The sequence below is a fragment of the Neodiprion lecontei genome, chromosome 2 (genome assembly GCF_021901455.1).
Source record: "Neodiprion lecontei isolate iyNeoLeco1 chromosome 2, iyNeoLeco1.1, whole genome shotgun sequence".
NCBI classification, from domain to species: Eukaryota; Metazoa; Arthropoda; class Insecta; order Hymenoptera; family Diprionidae; genus Neodiprion; species Neodiprion lecontei.
Window position 1 is genome coordinate 40,452,599 of NC_060261.1, and position 19,128 is coordinate 40,471,726.

Genomic DNA, 19,128 nt, shown 5'->3' on the forward strand with positions numbered 1-19,128 from the left:
TATGTCAGCTGTATAACAACAACAATGAACTCAAACGATAATAAAATCTATTTCTACACGTAAATTATAATTTGTTTAGTGGAAAATCATTTATTTTTATATATAATATGTAATAAACGTAATTCTATATTTATTAGTATACCGTTTACCTTGCACAACACACACACATACATCCAAATAAAACTAAAATCAAATATAAAATACTATTTATAGGTAAATAAATATAGATTTAACGTTTTTTGCCGTCGCTTTTTAATGTTTAACACAACTTAGTTGTTCATAAAAAGACATTTATTGTAAATATATATTATATATATATGTATATATAACATATATATGATTCTTAATAATAAGAAATAAACTATGCATAGAAACAAACGGGTGAAACTCAAAGTCTGATATGAATCCATTTTTATTCTCATTTTGTTCATTGTATAAATAACCATTTATTTCAACTGCGTTACTTCCTTTCAGATAAAGGGAATTATGAAAATGAAAATCGATTCGACAGGGCTGCTTGCAAAATTAAGAACAAGAAAATATAGTATAACGAGGAAAAACAATAACTGCATATGAATAATTATGCAAGCGATTTAAAGAGTAAGTAATTTTCAGTGTGTGCAGTATCGAGCAGAACTTTTCTGACGTCCATCTTGATTAACAGCTGTCGATGTCATGCATTTATTTAAGTCTCTCTTTCGACTATATTATTTTAGAAATGATTAATTACGAATATTATAATAACGACGTACGATATCGCTGTATAGACAAATTACCATATTTGAAGTATTTCAGTTCGTCTGCTTTTTTCTTTATTACAGGGTAAAATATACCCAGATCGCGGGAGAAACGGCGCGTAGCTTAAAACGATGAATCTTACTGATTTCAGAGCGAAAGCTTCGAGCCACTGGCTCCAATTTTTATGGCATCAATTAATCACCTCTTGTTATTTGTTGGCCTAGTCTCATCGTCCTGACAAGTATTCGAATAACAATAGCGTGAAACAGACGATAGTGATGATCCTCCAACGACTCTATCCATTACAATTTCATATTTCATACCGTGTGACATTTATGATTAAAGTTACGATTATTATTAATCATTGGCACGGATGTTTATAATTACACCTAGTAGGTCCGCGATTATCGCGATCGTTTCATCTCATCGAAATTAACGTCCATTAACGCTACACCGCACTGAACACTTCCGTTCTTAGCGAAAACAATTTCTTTCAACTCTTAATATAAATCTTAAGCTAGTGATACAGTCCATTCATTTATCGAGTCCATTACCATCGAGCGATTACGTAACACTGTTGTTGAAAATTTAAAAATAATTATTGACATATCACTTTTAGAAACGGCGCTTATTTATTTATTTATTTATTTATAAATCAGTTGAGTTCGATAGAATGTTCATTTGAGCGTTTAATTATGCGTATAACAATGATTGTAAGCTGAATATTTGGGCATATCCAGTTATCTTACGTAGGACAGAATCGATTATTTAATTTTCATTATTAATAATACTTTTTTTCCTATACCAACGTGAATATTTGACAGTTGACAGTTGGCAGTTGATCGGAATCTCAGTAGTGCGGACTAAATTATCTCAATATGCACATATATACATTCAAAATTTGCTTCAGGGTGTAATATTTATTCATCAAACTGTCGTAGTTACAAATGGAACGGGAACAGGGGGGGGGGGGGATATGCCATTGCATAATTTCCAATTAATCTGCAATTTTCATCATTTCCCAAGAATGCAAAAAAACGTTTATGTACCTAGACATCGCAGCACAACTTTGTTAACTTCGAATTTTTTTCAGATTCTTCCCCACGTGGCTTTGTCATATCGGGATTATTCACTTGTTCTTTAAAATACGATCGGTATCGTTGGACGTGTCGATGTTATCCGGGTCCTCGATTTCGTTCTCATCCTCGTCGTCGCCATCCTCCTCATCGTCATCCTCTTCGTCATCTTCGTCGTCCAATTGAAATTCTTGTACCAGTTTTGTGTACCTGAACAAACAAGAAGTCTAAGTATGCGATAAAATTTTTACACGAAATAGAAAAGTTTTAAAAGTAGAACATTGTCACGGTAATTTATAATTTGAAAAGCAGGAAACTATTTTCGCTACTCTTCCTCAAAGACGAGGTACCGCATCCGATCGATAAGTCGAATGACCGGCAAAGTAAATCTAATTTCTGGAAAAAATTTCATTTGTTACAGTAACTAAAAAAATTTATTAAAACAGGTATCGTTAAAAAAAACTGTCTGAATATTGTTGGAACTACGAAAAACGAGGTACGCCTAAACATTTTCCGCTATCGTCGATCCTTTTTTGGTAATTGCAACGCAAAATCATCTTGTTCGGTTTACCGTACTTTTTTAGTTAAACAAGGCTTTAACGTCAATTTATCGTTGCACAAGCGTTAAATTTTTGCAATAGTTGGATGAAAATCTAGTAACAGTGATCGTAATGAGAAAGCATAGTAACGGATACTAGACTTTCTGGTAACAGCTAGAAAACTCGTTTTCATTTTGCACCTAGAACTGTATTTTTCGATTGTGGTAAAAATTGAAACTAGTTAAGGACCGAACGGTAACGGGAACTAAAAATTTCTCTCAGTGTACCTGACGCTGTATCAGACGGGAGTCGTTCTTCTTATCGTATCCAAGCCCCATCCGCATTCCCTGATCGGAGGTGGCGGCGGAAGCGGCTCCTCAAGGTCAAACGTTACGAATTCGTGCTGAGCACTGGGGCTGTACTCTTCTTGAAGCACATCGGCGGTGGTGCTCACCTACAAAATTGCGGGAAACGAATCGAAGGATGTTTGCTAATCAGAGTTAATCGGCGCTTCGTCTTACCGTTTGCGCCGTCAGATCCCGCGGGAATTGTCTAGGATATTCTATGTAGTCCAGACTTGGAGGCGGGGGTAGAAATTCGTCGAAATCAACGTCCACGGAGTCTCTGCCAAAGAAGTAACGCTTTTGATGCCTCTCGCATAGAAAGCTACCGTGGTTTTGGTGATTAACGTGATTCTGCTGGTGCATGTGGTGCTCCAGCTGATAGACTCCCTGCGGATTAGAGAAAATGGTTCTCACCCATCTTTTTCTTCTTCGCAAATTGAGATCGTTTGCTATTATGCAAAGTGTTGGGAATATTTTTTGAGGACTTATAAACTGAATACGAAGACGGTTGCGTAGTTTTGTCGCATCATTATTCCATCGACTTACGACGCGTAGACACGATAACAAAGTAGAATAAAGTGTAAATTAACTCCCCCTTGATAACGATTGGGTGAAACTAATTGGTAGTTCGTTAAATAAAATTGCGCACTGAATGTTTTACGAACCCCATAATTTTTACGCCGGGAGTCTTTCCTGATCCATTCCTGCTGGTGCCAGGATATGTACAGAAATATCGCCGAGGTACCAGCAACTTCGGTCGTTATGAATCCGCTTACGTATAGTAAAAAGGAAAAGCCGTATCTGTACGTGAATTGCGGACCCTGAAAATGACGAGACGGAATTAAGTTGGAAGTAAAAATATCCCAGGGATTTCTCGTTTCCTCTGGTAAGAAAAATAGAATTTTTTTTTTTTGTCCGCGTGACATTAATCCTACGCGTGTCTTTCAAAGTAGCGTAAAAGGAGAAAGAAGAAAATAAAATGAGAAGAATAAGTCTTCCACCACACTTTCGGTCGCAAATGGAAAAAGTTTTTTCGTATCTTTTATTGCTTACTTGAAACGACGATCTCGTTCTTAATTTACTCCCAACCTCCGCCTTGAATACCGATATGTACATCACCATGCCGACCAGCATCAGCAATCCTGAAAAAGAAAATACAAGATCTGAACGAAGGCGCACAATTTCCTTCCAACTTGTCTCAGACTTTTTCAGTCTCTGCGTTTGATCAGCTACCTAGATTGTTACACGAGGTGTATAAAGACGCGGATTATTGTTCGGAGAGTATAAAACTACCGTGTGGAAGTAACCGGTTTCTCAAGCTTTTCCCAACCGTCGCGGGAACATCCGGCTAAAAAGAAACGTCGCGAATTGTTGTGTCGTGTTCCCGAGATTGCAGCCCGGGCGAAATTCTCGTCGCGAGGTTACTGCATGAAGTTTCTTACGGAGTTTGGTGTAGAAAGTTTCTCAGATCGGTCGACTCCCACGTCCGGATGCGAGATATGCACTTCCTCAGCGTTTCCCGTACTTTTGCGGCTTTGAAAGCTTGTTGCAGGATGCGCTTTTGTAGCGGGACGCTGTGCGGCGCCGAAACTTCTTTGGAAATACTTTCCCTCGTTTTGGTTTGTTGTACGAGAGAAATTTCATTGTGTATTTGGGGCATCATCTCCTTCTAATGAACGTCGTCCTATTTCTTCGTCGTGTAAAAATTACCCTCCGCGTTAATGTTCGGCGGCGTTAAACAATGGGAGCCGGTTGCTGCACGGCACTGGATGAACGGGCGTAAAGAGTAACGTTGATTAAGCACTTACCGGAAACTATGAAAACCACGCCGGCGATAAAAACGCAGAGCCGGTGTTTTGGATGGGAAACGTGTGCAGCGAAATAGCAAACCTCTGCCGCTACCAGCAGGAGGGTCGCCGCTAAAAAAAACATCGTCGACTTGGTCACAGCGTCTGTAAAGAGCATTAAACAGAAGTGGTACAATCACAGCATTACATAGAACAAGCGGATGCGAAGCGTAAGGGATATTCGGCTTCGGAACATATCCAATAACAAACAACAACAATTGACAACCTCCATTAGCAGCCTTGCTGAATTCAACGAAAGCAAGCCACCTTTTTTACTAGCTGATCCAACCTCGTATCGTTTGCCGTTATCATCGACCCGGTATGCGTCATACGTGTTTATACGTACACACATGCGAGTTATTATTTCACGATTCGCGAGGGACGAAAGCTGCCAGAGGTTGGTGAAAACTTCCATTGTTTTCGCAAATTGTCCTCCTCTTCAAACGCGCGTATTACGCGGGCCGTTGATCACCTGCACGTGAACCCGATGCTCGTGTGAATCCGAGTGCCATGCCATTCATCGTTTGTCACGTTGAAGTAAACAGCAAAGAAATTCAACGAAATAATAAGGCGAACGAACAAAAAAGAAAAAAAAAAAAATGAAAATTAGCGAATTGGGCAAATGAACAAAAATCTCGAGGGATCGCTAACGTGTCGTACATTTCCCGCCAAAAATATCTGCCGGAATATTACTCCCGAAGCTATTATTTATCAACGCAATTGTTCGCTCATGGTTTTACTCAACCGTCTATATTTGTGGTATATGCTGCGGTCGCGGGCATGTGCACTTTTATTTGATCAAAATTTTAGCACAATAGTTCTGGCGTGCTTCTGCACAGCGCTGAACAATAGCTGCCATGCCAGCGGCGGGATCTATTTCAAAGTAGAATTATACATGACGGTGTATAATTATTACTCGTGACTGGACCCCGCATCGTTTAGATTAATACCGGTTGACAGTTACAAAACCCGGCATCGCTATCCGAATGGATAGAAAAAAGGAATGAGAATTTTCAAACAAGCGAGTGCGAATTAGAAAATTGAAATTTTTTGAAAAGCTTTGTTTGCCCGAAGAATGGATTGCTATGAACGTATGATTCACGGTAACGAAAAATAAGTATATATATAGATATTTTAAAACACCGCCACGGCGAGAGGGGCGAGAATTTTTGCAACGGGTCAACGAGACGCCTGGAATAACTGGCGAGTTCTCGTTTCGCCGGAATTACGCGAAGCAGCATCCGTCGTTTTCCCATTTTCTCGAAGACGCGAGCGCTTGTGCCACAGGCGAAATAGCATTACCCTCGACTAGATCTTACAACATGTTTTACTCGGAATTACATTTTCGCCGGCGTCCCGCCGCCTCCGCCCAATCAATTATTAACACTGCTTGTCTCCCGTACGTGATCAGCAATTGTAACAATCGAAATTACTCGACGCTGCAAGCTCGGGTAAAAATTTCACGCCGATCAAACCGTGGCGCGAAGTCCGCTGATTCCGATTCAGCGAAAATTCACAAGAGACTTTATTCCGATACAATTACACCTCGATCGTACGTGTACCTCCGGTAATTTGTCGCAGTCAGTTCGATTCCATCGATTACGAATTGCGTATGTAGGTAGGTGAAATAATTTTAATCGAAACTTTCGCAAAATTTACCCCTAAAATTTGATCAATTAAACCTGCGCAAAATGTCTCGGAAAGTTCGTTAGAATCTTCGCAGGCTGCTGGTTCTACTCGCTCCTTCATTGCCGTATCCGTTTGCGCCTCTGTACATTACACGCTCAAGCTATGCCATTATTGCATTATCCCTCGACTGAACCTGGCTGACAGGGCGTGAGGAAATTGTTTTACGAAGACAGACTTTCCTCGTGAACGATGTGCCGGTGAGAGGACTTGTTTCAGCCTTGATAGGCGATATTTCGTGATCATTGTTACGCGTACTTCTACCGTTGATGTTTGAAAACCAATAGACAGTGACAAGACAATAGACAGCGTCTCGAGCGCTAATTACTGGCCTAAAACGTACTGATTCTTGTTAATTAGTAATTCAAACCATTTTCGCCGCTAATGAGGTTAACCAATTACGAAGAACAGTCCAATTAATCTGGCAAATTTACACAATTTACCAGCGCCGAAAGGCCTGTGTAAATGACACACGGATAACGCAGGATGTAGTCGGTGGTGGGAGCGTCTAACTCGGAGATTCAACCCCTGCAGGGTACATAAAGCATTTCCGACCGTGAACATTGAAATGTATTGTTAAACGCACCTACGACAACCACGCTGCTAAATTCAACCGGAAGTTCGCAAGCACCCCGCACCCCGAGAGGATATCCTTTACGGTACACGTCTAACCGCTTACTCAATTCAATTTTATCGCAAGCCTATACCGCGCATATTAATCGCAAATCTCGCCCCCGTACGTTATACGAATTGTTCGTCATCCCTTGCTGGTTGAACATATTTTTAAACCAGGAACTAGATCACGGAATAACTGATTCACTGGCAGGCGTTTGCTGGGGGCGGGGTTGAAGTTACGGATTTGAAAAGCTCCGAAAGCGCCTAATTTCGAATTATTTGCTGGCGAAACTTGAGGTGAAAAAATCTAACTTTTACGGAACGAGAAAGTTTCGAAATGCAAGATTGTAAAAATTCAAGTTACGGTAGAGCAAAGTTTCAAAAAGTAAGGTTCTGATAAAGCGAAATTCGGAAAAATAAAGTTTCGATCGGGTAAAATTCCGAAAGTTAAAATATACTCACACAGTACGGTTTGCTCAACGAATCGATGTAAAAAATCAGAAAAATCGTAAATCAGAATGATCGGGATTCCGAACGTGAAAATATGAAAAATCTAAAACAAATAATGATCAAAGTGGTGAAATTTCACCGAGCCAGAACTTTACAGAACTGAAAATGTTCGATCATTCGGAATTCCGATGTTTCAGATTTTTAAATTTTCTCATTCTCGCACTTATGGAACTGTAACTTGTCGGAGTTACGCCCTTCCGGCACTTTGCCCTTTCCGAACTTTACAGTATCGGAACTTTGACGTTTCGATTTCTTTACTTCAAGCTTCGCCACCAAAAAATTGAGACCTCAACGCTTTCGGAACTTTTCAAATTCGGAATTTCAACCTTGCCCCATTTGCTGCTTCTTCAAGGTAATGCAACGGATCAGCGATAGGGAGAAATTGTTTCTGCATATTCAACGTAAAAAAGTTTTTGAAAAACTACGAACCCATGTGAAAACAGGGTTGAAAAGACGAAACCTGCTATCAAGAACATTTCGTAATCATTACGAAAAATTGGCTCGGAATTGGCGCTGAGCGAGGGGATTCGTGCGGTGTACAATCAATCCTGTTGTCATCCCTTCTCGAAGCCCTTGAAATACGCGGCGGTATCAGACGAATGGTAGTGGATGTTCGTTCTGGAGCCTTACAGCGGTGTTGCTCGGGGAAACAAACTCGGGTTACATCTCTGTTCCCCACATAATATCGGAATTATCGCGTGATATATTATCGAGGGGAAGTCGGATATACCGGGAGTGCGCCTCTCAGCCCCGAGTCACACCTGCGGCGTGACAAATTTAGTGCCGCTGCGCGAAGGACTTTTCCCTCGAAACCCGCAGAGAATCCGCGGGACTCGAACATCATCTCGAAATGTAATCCTCCATCCCCGGGATAAAAAGCTATCCGCAGTTTCGGATCGCTCCCCCAACATCGACTCCATACATACCCATTAAGTTGGACTGATCGAGAGTGCTCGCTGCGCGATCTTATTATACCACGCACGCGTGTATTCTTTCCTCTCGTCTCCTCCTCTTGCGCCTATCTTCGCGGTGCTTCTGCCATATTTACTTATAATTCACGCCTGGGGGGAGAAATTAAAGGACTCCCGCTCTCGCGAAGGGTGGCGGAGCTATTTCGAGCTGATGAAATTAGCGCACTAAACAGTTCACGGCAAAGTGCTAGCTGGTATCAGTAAGCGTCGGAGGGAAGCAAGAGAGTAAGAAAGGAAGGAAGGAAGGAAGCGCTGGAAGAGCCATGCACCAATGGTAGGTATACGTACAACGTTGAAATTTCACTTACACGGTATGGCCATTGTCGAGTCGTTGGGATCTGGGCTGTACTCCTCGCTTGGAAAATAGTCGATGTTGAAGCACTCGTACTGCACGTGCGAAGCTAGAAACATAAGAATTTCACACGTCATATTCGTCATCCTCAATAAGACCGCCGTTGTCAATAAACTGATCCTTCTATATTTTTTCCCCAATTTTTTTCGCGTATTATCTTCTCGCGATTATTTTCCGTGCCAATGATGCGGCATCGTCCGCAGGTTTAATAACGACTCTGCGGCGTAGGATTGACAAAGTCTTCAAGTCCGTCAAATAAATGACCGTTTGACGTATATACCGCGTTATTAATGGATCTTTCAGGATTTTTTTCCTGCTACCTCTTTTTTCGCGAAAAATTCCTAAATTTGTCACAAGAATCTCCCCTCGGTATCAACCGGAAGTCGAGGCCGGAGAGCCTGTCTTGGATTTCCATTTCTAGAGGGATACTGATGCGTGCTTCATTTTTTGCAACGCAAATATTTTTCAAACTTGTATACTCTACGCTGTGAACAAGTCTCTGTTTTTTTTTTCTCACTCGGCATTTCTATACCGAGCCACGTTTACACTCGCGTTAGAACATTTTTGCAGGGGTGATTCAAAATAATTTTTCAATATCCGATAACTGTTCCTAATGAATTTTAAAACAATGAAAATACACTAAATGCGAACGAAACTTTATCTTCGTGCATTCACTGCCGGATAAGAATCGAAGTACATCCGCTTTAAAAGAGAGCTCCTTTGAGAGAACGAATTCCTCTGAAAATCCCTGGAAAAATCCAATTTCAAACTCGCCCAGGTTTAGAGAATCGTTGATTGGAAGATATAAGGGTAGGTTTCTCGGAATGTTGGACCGCGGTGAAAAGCTAAGGAAGTCAGGGTTGCGTTTAAGTAAACTGAACGGCCAGTAAAGTTAACTTATAGTTTGTGGCAAACACGAGGTTGGGTCTCAATTTTCTTCCCGGAGTTTCAATCGTGCAATTGCAGCAGCAGCAGAGCAGCAGCAGCGGCAGCAGTCGTTGGAGTTTCATTAAAGTACAAAGCCGACTGGCTGATGGAATTTAATTGAAAATCTCGATGGAAACTTTCCGGGAATGGCCAATGGCTCAAAGTGCCCAGCTGCATCCCGCGATTAACCGTCGTTGAAATACCACTGGAGAACCGTTTTCTTGCGTTAGTTGAAAGCTGCCCTTTCAGTTTGGCCTCGACTCGGCAAGCTCTACGCGCTTATCCGACCGCGAGACGAAGGCGGTATAAGTACCATAAAACAGGATCAAAAATCGCTTACCGTGAATCGAGTAGATCCCAGCTGATAATCAAATAAAATTCTCGGCGCGCGGATCTTGCTTCGGAAACCTTTTACGCCCCATAATGTCGAGGTGTGTCCGGGGCCACTGTTTACGATATAAAGCTCAGGCCATATCCCCCGACCATCGATGGTCGATTAGTGCAATCCCGAAGTTCACTCGGGCTGAATTTCAATTGACTTTGGCAAAGACCGACACCCCGAAAAAGACCAAGGCGACGTTTCTTTCGCACAAAAAGGTAATAGGAGTAAGGAGTAGCCGACATTTTCCCTCCTACACGTGTATCTGTAGTGAGAAAAGACGCGAAGAATTACGAATTGGTCCTGACAGGATGACGTACGAGACGCGCACTTCCGGCATTTGATACGCGCACAGTAAATCGAGTGGAACTATTGGGTACCATTCATTTGTCCTTATATTTTCCACCTCGAACTTTGGGCGACAAAAACACAAACATCTGGATTTTTTACAAGGAAACTAAAGTGTCGGGGATGTGAGAATACCAGCGTGGCGGCACATGACCGGAGTTTTAACGCTGAAGCATGATTGTCGCTTAATGGGGAGACGCTGATCTCGCTCCCGAGAATGTTTTCCCTCCTCGTCACTCATTCTCTCCGTTTCACTTCATGTCCCGAGGAGATCTTCCTGGACGGAGATTAAGCGGGCGTCGAGGACCCTTCAGGATGCAACGTGATGAGTTCGAGTCGCGAGGGGGTCGGGGTGTTTCCTTCGCGTTATAATTAACCCCGTATCAAATGGCACTAGGGCCGGACAATGTCTGGTCCGCCTGGTGCAGGGGACGCTAAGCCATAACTTTTCATTGGGATGTCAGTCACGGACTCTCGAGTAACGACGGAGCTAAATCGACGAGCTCATAGGGCCGTGGGCCGAAAGCCACGATAAACACCGCGGGGCCCGTGGACAGAAGACCGTTCATTTGAATTCATTTTTTTCGTGGTTGGGTTTTTCAATCTCTTTTTCTTTCCGTCGTATTAACGCCTCGCTCTTCGCCCCCTCTCGTCAACGCGCGGTTAACGCGTTTCTTTATCGCACAACGGGACAGGATTGCAAAGTATAACACCCGAACGGATGTTCCGAGCTCAAGTATAACAAGTGTTCAGTGTTCGAAGTGAATCCGACTGGGTGCAAGATTTATCCGCAACTCGGTTCAGAACTGTGTTTTATAATACATCACCAATCACGAAAGAGATCTCGAACTCTGCCGTTTCTTTTATGATCCGTTCACCTGGATCCGACGCTTCGTTTCGATCGGCGTTAGTCGTTCAGCTAGGAATAAACGCGAAGGTGATCGTAAACGGAATGGGAGAAATCTATTTTCGAATTTGTTACCATGGTAACAACGGTAAGATTGGCAATAAAGTTGGAACGCGGTGGTCCCTAACCCCGTTCCCTTTCCAGGCTGCAGCGACGCCGCCCCCTCAACCCTTGTAATAAAAACAAGCGCGTAAACGGGCCGACGGGAGGCCGATAATTTGAAATGTTGGAAATTCTAACCGTTGACAAATGTCCCCCGGGGGGTGTTCGACGAGGACTTTGAGTGGCGGTGAATGTCGCGCGCTGGTGAAGAACCGGGGGTGCAACCGACGCCTAGCAGCGAACGAGCGAGCGAGTCGGTCGGGAGGGTGGGAATCCATTCAGAGAAGGCCAAATATTCCAACGGCACTGCGAACATTGCGCTTCGCGACGGAGCAAGGCGTTGTGAAGGGAGATTGGAATAGGGCGGAGCAGGAAATGACGTCATTAATATAGGCGGAATGATTTATCAGGGTGAAGATGAGGGAAGAAAAGCTGTTTGTATTCAAATGTGCCTCGGGCCACTTTTACCGACCGCGCTCTGAGCTGTACCAACACCAACCTTTTTTATTACCCTTCTTCGGAATCAATCATGCTCCTGCATTATTCTCGTGCGTTTCAGAGTCACGTTCCTCCTCGATACTCCGACGTACCAACTGATTAGGAACATTCTCCTGCGGGAATTCCACCCCGATAGATTCATCAGTACCAAAACTCTACACTCATGTTCGGTAATCAGGCCTACAACATAATAGACTCGGGGACCTCGCAATAGTTTCGTCATCAATCTTCCCCTGCGGTCTCGATATCGCTTCTGATACTCGGATGCTGTATACCTAGAGACGGGGAAAAAATTTCATGTAATTATACCAAACGGGTAAACTGTATAAGTTTGCTCTTCAGCGAAGTTCTCGCTCCTCTCAACGTACGGCGCGAGAATTCCTCGTCGTCGAAATTTTCTCGATGGATTATTAATTACTCTCAAAGAACGTCGCGAGTGTATAATTTTCTCGCCTCGTTCGGAAAGGCTGAATCTAACTTCTGCCGAAGATTCGGAAATCTCGAGGTTTTCCGACTTTGCGCGAAAACGAAGTTACGCCGCTGCGCCATTTTCTTGGAAATATGACAACTCCTGTCCTTGTCGCATTTGTCAACGGGATCGGCTCAGACCATTCTCGTTTCAGAGTTCGTTCGACGTCGTGTTCGTATACTCGTACAATGCTTAGCCGTCCCTTTCTCTTCGCCGGGAAACACTTCATCCCTCGAGGACTTACTCGAAAACTTGGGGATTATGGATAAGCTTTATAGTGATTCCGACAACTGGATCCAGCTCCTATACGTACACCGAGGATACCGACTGTATAGAAAACGCAATTCTGCATTTATTTTCAAAAGTTTATCTAGGCGTTCCGGTTTTACCGGTGCAGAAACAGGGTTATCCGTATCTGTTTTCTCTCCGGCAAACGACGCTCCTGCATTCACGTATGTACGTTATACGTGATGTACATATACGTATATACTCACCCTCTCTGTCGGGTTGGCGTGAGTGGAGTACTCATGGATCGAAGAGGGTGCTCGCTTCCTAGTACTCTCGGCATTGTATTCCTTTTACGGTTTATACCACTCAGAGTTGATATACTGTATATCTGCCGTATGTATGTTGTACATTATATCCGTACGGGACGTATCTTTGAGCTACTATAACCTGCAGCTAGGTAGATTATACTCGGCGACATGGGGGTGATGCAGTTTCGCAGTTCTTCAGAGCGGACTGCCCGGATTTAGGATTAGTATTCCGGATTTCATCAATATCGTGATCTGCGCGACCAAGTGAAATCCGCCCAGCTCAACTTCATTTGAATTTAGATTCGAGACTCCGGAAGTAAGAACGGCGAGAAGCTTTGGACGGTAGTCTTGAAGTCACCTAGGATTCGTAGGTATTCGTGCATTCGTATTATCACATCGAATATTTTAGAAACGTTACGACGGAGGAAGCAGCGTTAACCGATATTTCATTCCAAAAAGGGACTCGAAATTCATTACCAAAATGTGCACGAGCAATCAGAACTTTGCATTGAATCCAACGAACGAATTTGAGCGTTTGTATTTTTGAAGCTATTCTAACGTGCGCATTAATAATAAACCCGACGGCGAGACGGCAGTGAGCTATAATGGAATACGTTGCGAAGTTCTGCGTATTTGGAAACAATCATCGACAGATGAAACGAGTGCGAAAGTTCTGCAGGATGGTTTTTTGCCGCCTATTGTAAGAGTGTTATTTGGCGCTGATCCAGGATTATGTCTCTCACGTTGCGGGAGTCTGATGTCTTCCATTTTTCCCTCCCCTTTGGCCTCGCCTTCGGAGAAACCAGCCACCCTTGGATCGAAATCCTAACTCGTGGTATGTATGTAGGTTAATACATCCATTCGAAAGGCGTTGCGTTGCTCGCCATCAGCCTTTACTACACCCTGCATATCCACAAACCAAGCTGGGCATGTATACAGATGATAATTAAACCCGCCCCCTAATGTTGATCGTTGAATATCGCGTTCAGTTATCTGATTTTCCCATCCTCGAGTGGAAGGGTGGGATTCTCTCTGCAGTTGACTGCATTCTATGGTACAGGCACCTTGTATTCAGGCAACGATAATCGGCTGTAACCCTTACAATCTGAGTTAACGTAGCATGGCTTAATCCTTAAACCGAATCTGAGCTCAGTCAGTCGAGGGTTTTATTCACTTGGTTTAACTTATTGACGCGTGATTACTGCACCGTTCCAATACATCTCATATCGATTATGATTCACGTAACACACTTACCGACAGAACCTCAACGTTGTCTAGTTTTCCTCTCTACGTCTCGCGATCGTTTTCAGCGAAGTAACAAAATCTCTGTTCTCCTTTAAAGATCTGCGTGTACTTGAGAATAACATCAAACTTTTGCAATTTCCGTTGAAATCACCGTTCAGCGTGCATCTCGTGGAATGGATGTCAGCACGAAATGTAACACCGGCTTAAAACGCGCGTCGGTATCAAACCGAAGCTTTTCCAACAATGTGTAGAACCTTTACGTCGAGTCCCCGTAACGCAAGTCGTAGCCCAGGGAAATACCGAGCACCCTGGGTGTCCACATAAGGGGAGATGGTATAGGGCTGTTAACGAAATTGGCTCTCACTCCCAGTTCAGTGCGGACTAAGTGACAGAACACGGTCTGACGGAGGGATTGATTAAGTGACCGCGGAGGATGGCGGTAATGAAACCCAGGATATACCATACTGCGAGGCGATGACGAGTTTTGCCAGGCTAATGCGATCTGTCACAGTCGAGGTGACGAATACCGTTTGCTTGGAAAAAGTCTTGACAAGGAAACAGAGAACGGAAGGGAGAAGCTCCGATAGTAAAAGGAGTTAGAGGCGAAGTGGCCCGGATGGAAATTGGGTCACGACTCGAATCTCGTTCCCGGTCTGAAGGGATCCTCTATTTCCATTCCCCCGTTTCCCCTTCCTCCGTGCAGTTCGCTTTTCCTATCCTCTTACGCAATTAGTTGCCCCTTTTCATGTTAAAATTCTACGACCGCGGACCGCTAAGGGAACGATTTGAACCAACCGCGGTTTTAGAATCGGGTCGCGTTTTCCGCGCTTCGGGATAGTTTATTTTTAACCCCCCTCTGCACAGTCAGTTTCACTCCGTTTTCCATTCCGCGCTCCTGCAGCGAGACGCCTAGGCTGAAGAAACAAATAATCCAATTGAACGTAAACGTAGCCTCGGTGCGCTACCGCAGTTAACCGTAATTGTGCTTTCCAACCACGCCCCTGATGAAATCAGCTTATTCCTTTACGTCACTTTCAACCTTCGTTGTTTCTTTTTCCCTTTTACTTTTACCGCTGGATCACCTTACCAGGAGGAGGAGAAGGAGGAGAAAAAAAAGAAACAGTGACAAAAAAGGGGCTCCTGAAAAGCTGATGGGAGATCGTCTACGGTATTTCGGTATTCAAGGCGGCCAGTCGCGATTCGTCACAGCTCGAGTCCCTATCTTTGTTTCATTGTCACCCCACTCACACATTAGCCATAAGTCTGCCTTGCCTCCCTCGGTGACCCGAGCTCGGTTCTTCTTCGGTGAAACTTTATCTGTTATTCCGTGCCTCGCGTGAGTGGGTGGGTGGACCTCTTTGCACATACATATAATACGTGTGACAAATGCTGCCAGAAGGAATCCAGTGCAAGAGTATTCGAATGACTCACAGCGAATGACGAAGGGGGCTGCCAGCCATACGCAGAATGGTTTCTGATATCGAATAACAGGCGGGAAGGAACATTGAGCCATTGTCACACAGGCCGAGTCAATCTCGCGGGAAATTGAGTCTGCGAGCCTACGGATGGATGAATGATTCCGCCAATGAGCAGGCGGGAAAATTCTATTTTCCACTAAATTTAGTCCGAGTCTCGCGACGGTGACCGAAGCCGGATGCTTCGTCATCTGAGAGTCGCAGAAGGGCAGGAAAAATTTAACTCTGGCACTGTTTGCGTCCGACACTGACGAGGGGAATCTGTCACACGCTCTCATCTTCGGAACTCCAGTAACTCTTCGGCGCTCCTTCCACCGCGGAAACCTTCTTGCCGGTGAAGAACTAGCGAAGAACAACTCGCCGGGGTTGAGCTGAGGGTGGAGGCGGAGGTGGAGGTGGAGGCTGGCACGTTTCCCTTTAATTGTCTCACGTTTACCTCCGCGACTGACTTGAATAGTAATAACCAGACCAAACCCATCTAACATCCGGACGGTACGAAAAGGGAGCCGACCGATCCGCCTTCCCGATTGTAACTGATGTAGATTAGTTGCCGCTGCTGCTAATTGGGATCAACTTTCCGCAGCGTAAGTAATCCCCGAACCATCGAGCCGCGGGAAGCAAAATTAATTCCCTCATATCGACTGATAGATGCGCGAAAGCACAGAGACCAAGAATAGATCAAGGGACTTGAAGAGGAGCGTGGCAGGAAAGAGACGAGAACCTTTGGATTCGAAGGTCACCCGTTCACCGATTTCGCTGACGGTACCGCTTCCATGGGTAATCACTCCCAACGGGTAGTCTACGCTCATATTTTGTCGCAATGTACACGTGGATCGAGCAACGGCAGCTGGGGAATTTAAAGACGGATAAGAATATCCATAGCGGTACCAGAGAGCGCATTTCCTGCTCTCGTTATTTCACCGCTTTTCAATTCCAATCTCAGAACCCAACGGCTTTCGGGTCGATGCTGAAAAGCCAGCTTCCAGGCTGATGCGCAGTGGCGTTATATTCTCAATTCGATCAAATTATCCACTAATTGGAGTTGCTCTTTTCAATCATGGAGATAGCTGTGCGGAGAGTCCGAGTTTCTTTTGTTCCTCAAGGGTGGGTGCCTTTTAACGCGAAATCGTCGGAGCTACAGAGCGTCCGGAAAACTCTCGATTTTTCCGCTTTAATCCGAACTGGGAATCAGAACGAATCGGTCTTCTTGTAATCGCATTATTCCCGAGGTTCAATTGTAATCAGTATTCGTTTGACAGCTGGGGTCGCGGGTCTGTCGCGATCGGTTTGAAAAACAATGTACCAACGTCGGTGACGTCGGACGGCGAGAATCTGGTTAGAATTTAATTAAACTCCAGGCTGATTTTATCGCCACGCAAAAACGTGTAACATTGGGTCGTTTAATTGGCCAGATTATACCGGGAATCGTGGCCGACTCGTCCCCTTATTCCAGACGCGTGTCTCGTTTCCGATCATTTTCCCCGCCCCTCGATCCTCGACAATAACGCGCATTCTCTGCGGATCGTGAAGACCAGATGCAATCCGATTAACACTTCGGCTGTTTGATTTCTCCTCGCGGTAATTGGCGAATTGGCAAATTGACCAATACGGCTCAATTGTCGAGCCTACCGGAAGCGGAGTATTCGATGAAAGTACGCGAGTGTTGGCTTGTTTGCAGATACGTTGCAGCTATTGATTGCGTAATTCCTCCCCGGGGAGAACCGCAAACCGTCGGAGTTCGCGCCGCGTGTTTCCGTCAAACTGTGAAAGCCGAGCTTTCGATGCTGCATTGACTTGTCTGAATGCAGAGAAGCGCTTGGTGCATTTCCGGCGCCGCCTTCGCGTCACTTCGTAGGTACTTCATTCCGTCGAGACTCTTCTCCTCTTCTCGCCAGTTTGTTTCCTTCATCCTTTCCACTCGCCTTGTCGTAATAAACCTACCGACCTTTGCTCCCCGCGGCTCAAAGTCTAGAATTCTCTTTTGGTAAAAGTTTTCGGAAAAGCAGTTGCCATGCGACTAGAAAGTTTAACCTTTCAAAGTTTTCCGCGCCTCCATCAAACTCTTTCACGCAAATTTAACTTATCTATCTTCTTTCGGCTCGTAGACGCAAAGTGCCAGCCGAATATATACAGGCCATCGAATTTCCATCATTGAATTCCAAGCCTTGTCGCGGATGGTGGAAAAAAAAAAAAATAATGTGCAATCAATACTCGAGTGAGTGAGACGCAGAGATTCTGCAGCCTTGTTCAACTTTCAGAGAGAATCTCTTCGCGTCGTTTTTATATATTGAGTCGCTATAATTTCTAATTACTTTAATATCTCAAGTTGAGAGAATAAGGCATAAAGATTCCTCATTACAAACTTTCCCGTTTGCCGCGGATACAAACTTTTCATTATATAGGCAAGGGGCGTTTGAGAGGGGAAATTTTTTCTCAACTTTCTCCTACACCTTCTCTGTGCTTGTTGTTTTATTTTTCTTTTTTCTTTCTTTTTCTTCATCTATTCTTTTTTTTTTTGTTTGCGTTTTTTGTAACGTTGCTCTCTCCCTCCGTTTTCTGTTTGAAGTCAAGCTCGACCTGCTGTTTTAGCGCGAGACTGTGCGGGAAAAACACGCGATAGAAACGGTAAATTGCAAATTCAGTACTCCGGGTTATCAAGAACGAATGCGGACTTCTCGTTTCCCTTGATTCAAGAGTACAGTCTTGGAGAAGTTTCGAAGTTCGGGTGTGGTCGCTGAATTATTTCGCTTCTTTGCTATTCGTTGCGAAGCTAGGCCGCTGTATGTATAAACGCGGGGTGAAAATGTGACAGAATTTGAATAAATACGACATTTATTTCAACCCGGCTTCATTAAGAGAGAAAAAAATTCAATTTACGCCGGAAGGGTTGCTACGCCTGCTGCTGCTGCTGCTGCGAGGTGCGGTCGGTGTTTGAGCTGGGTACGAAACAGCGCTGCTGTGAGGGATGATGTACTGCACCGAGAAGTAAAAGGGCGAGCTCGTGAGTGGGGGAATTTGAGTGAAACAGCGAGTGAAGAGAGGTAGCCAAACTTTGGTTTTATGAGAGGACTGAGGGTTCAACCCTGCAGGGTCTCGCTCCGCGGGTGATATTCTTATAAGCAAATTAAGGGCTCGCGATTTTATATTAAGTCGCGATTCCGGGTGCCCTCATTTGGCTTTTTGAATTTTGGCGAAGGCCGACTTTCAGAAATGTAAACGGCGCTTGAAGACCCTCTTTGAAATGTTCGGCCAAGCGATGAGATTTCATAAACGATGATAAATCGCGGGAAAACTTGCTCGAATAGGTGAAAAGTATCTTCTTTTTTTTTTTTTTTTGTTTCCTTTATCCATCTCTCTCCCGGAGCTTACGAAAAGAATCCCATTGTTTAAAAATGACCGGTATATGTGCACGAAAGAGTATAATTTGACCTTAAATAAAATTTTGGCAAATCAACTGACTATACCAATAAGCATAAGTTTGCAGAGAAATATTACACCGTCAGCTGTACAGTGCTGTTTTACAGAAAAGTGTAGAGCCTATGCTTGAAATGAATTAACTAGGTA

At 44.1% G+C, this 19,128-nt stretch overlaps 1 protein-coding gene across 4 annotated transcripts in view; it reads right to left on the reverse strand.

The window, feature by feature from the left end:
• Positions 1 to 86: 86 nt before the first annotated feature.
• LOC107225549 (voltage-dependent calcium channel gamma-5 subunit) overlaps positions 87 to 19,128 on the reverse strand; it is a 77,772-nt gene continuing 58,730 nt past the window's right edge. For 3 of the 4 annotated variants that reach the window (XM_046730880.1, XM_046730881.1, XM_046730879.1), the window contains 7 exons: positions 8,635 to 8,727; positions 4,506 to 4,649; positions 3,751 to 3,839; positions 3,363 to 3,518; positions 2,875 to 3,084; positions 2,641 to 2,807; positions 87 to 2,024 (listed from right to left, as the gene is read on the reverse strand). In XM_046730880.1, coding sequence (XP_046586836.1) covers positions 2,652 to 2,807; positions 2,875 to 3,084; positions 3,363 to 3,518; positions 3,751 to 3,839; positions 4,506 to 4,649; positions 8,635 to 8,727 — 848 coding nt within the window. In that variant the 3' untranslated portion in view covers positions 87 to 2,024; positions 2,641 to 2,651. The remainder of the gene's footprint in view (positions 2,025 to 2,640; positions 2,808 to 2,874; positions 3,085 to 3,362; positions 3,519 to 3,750; positions 3,840 to 4,505; positions 4,650 to 8,634; positions 8,728 to 19,128) is intronic. The other variant, XM_046730882.1, reaches the window with a different exon arrangement.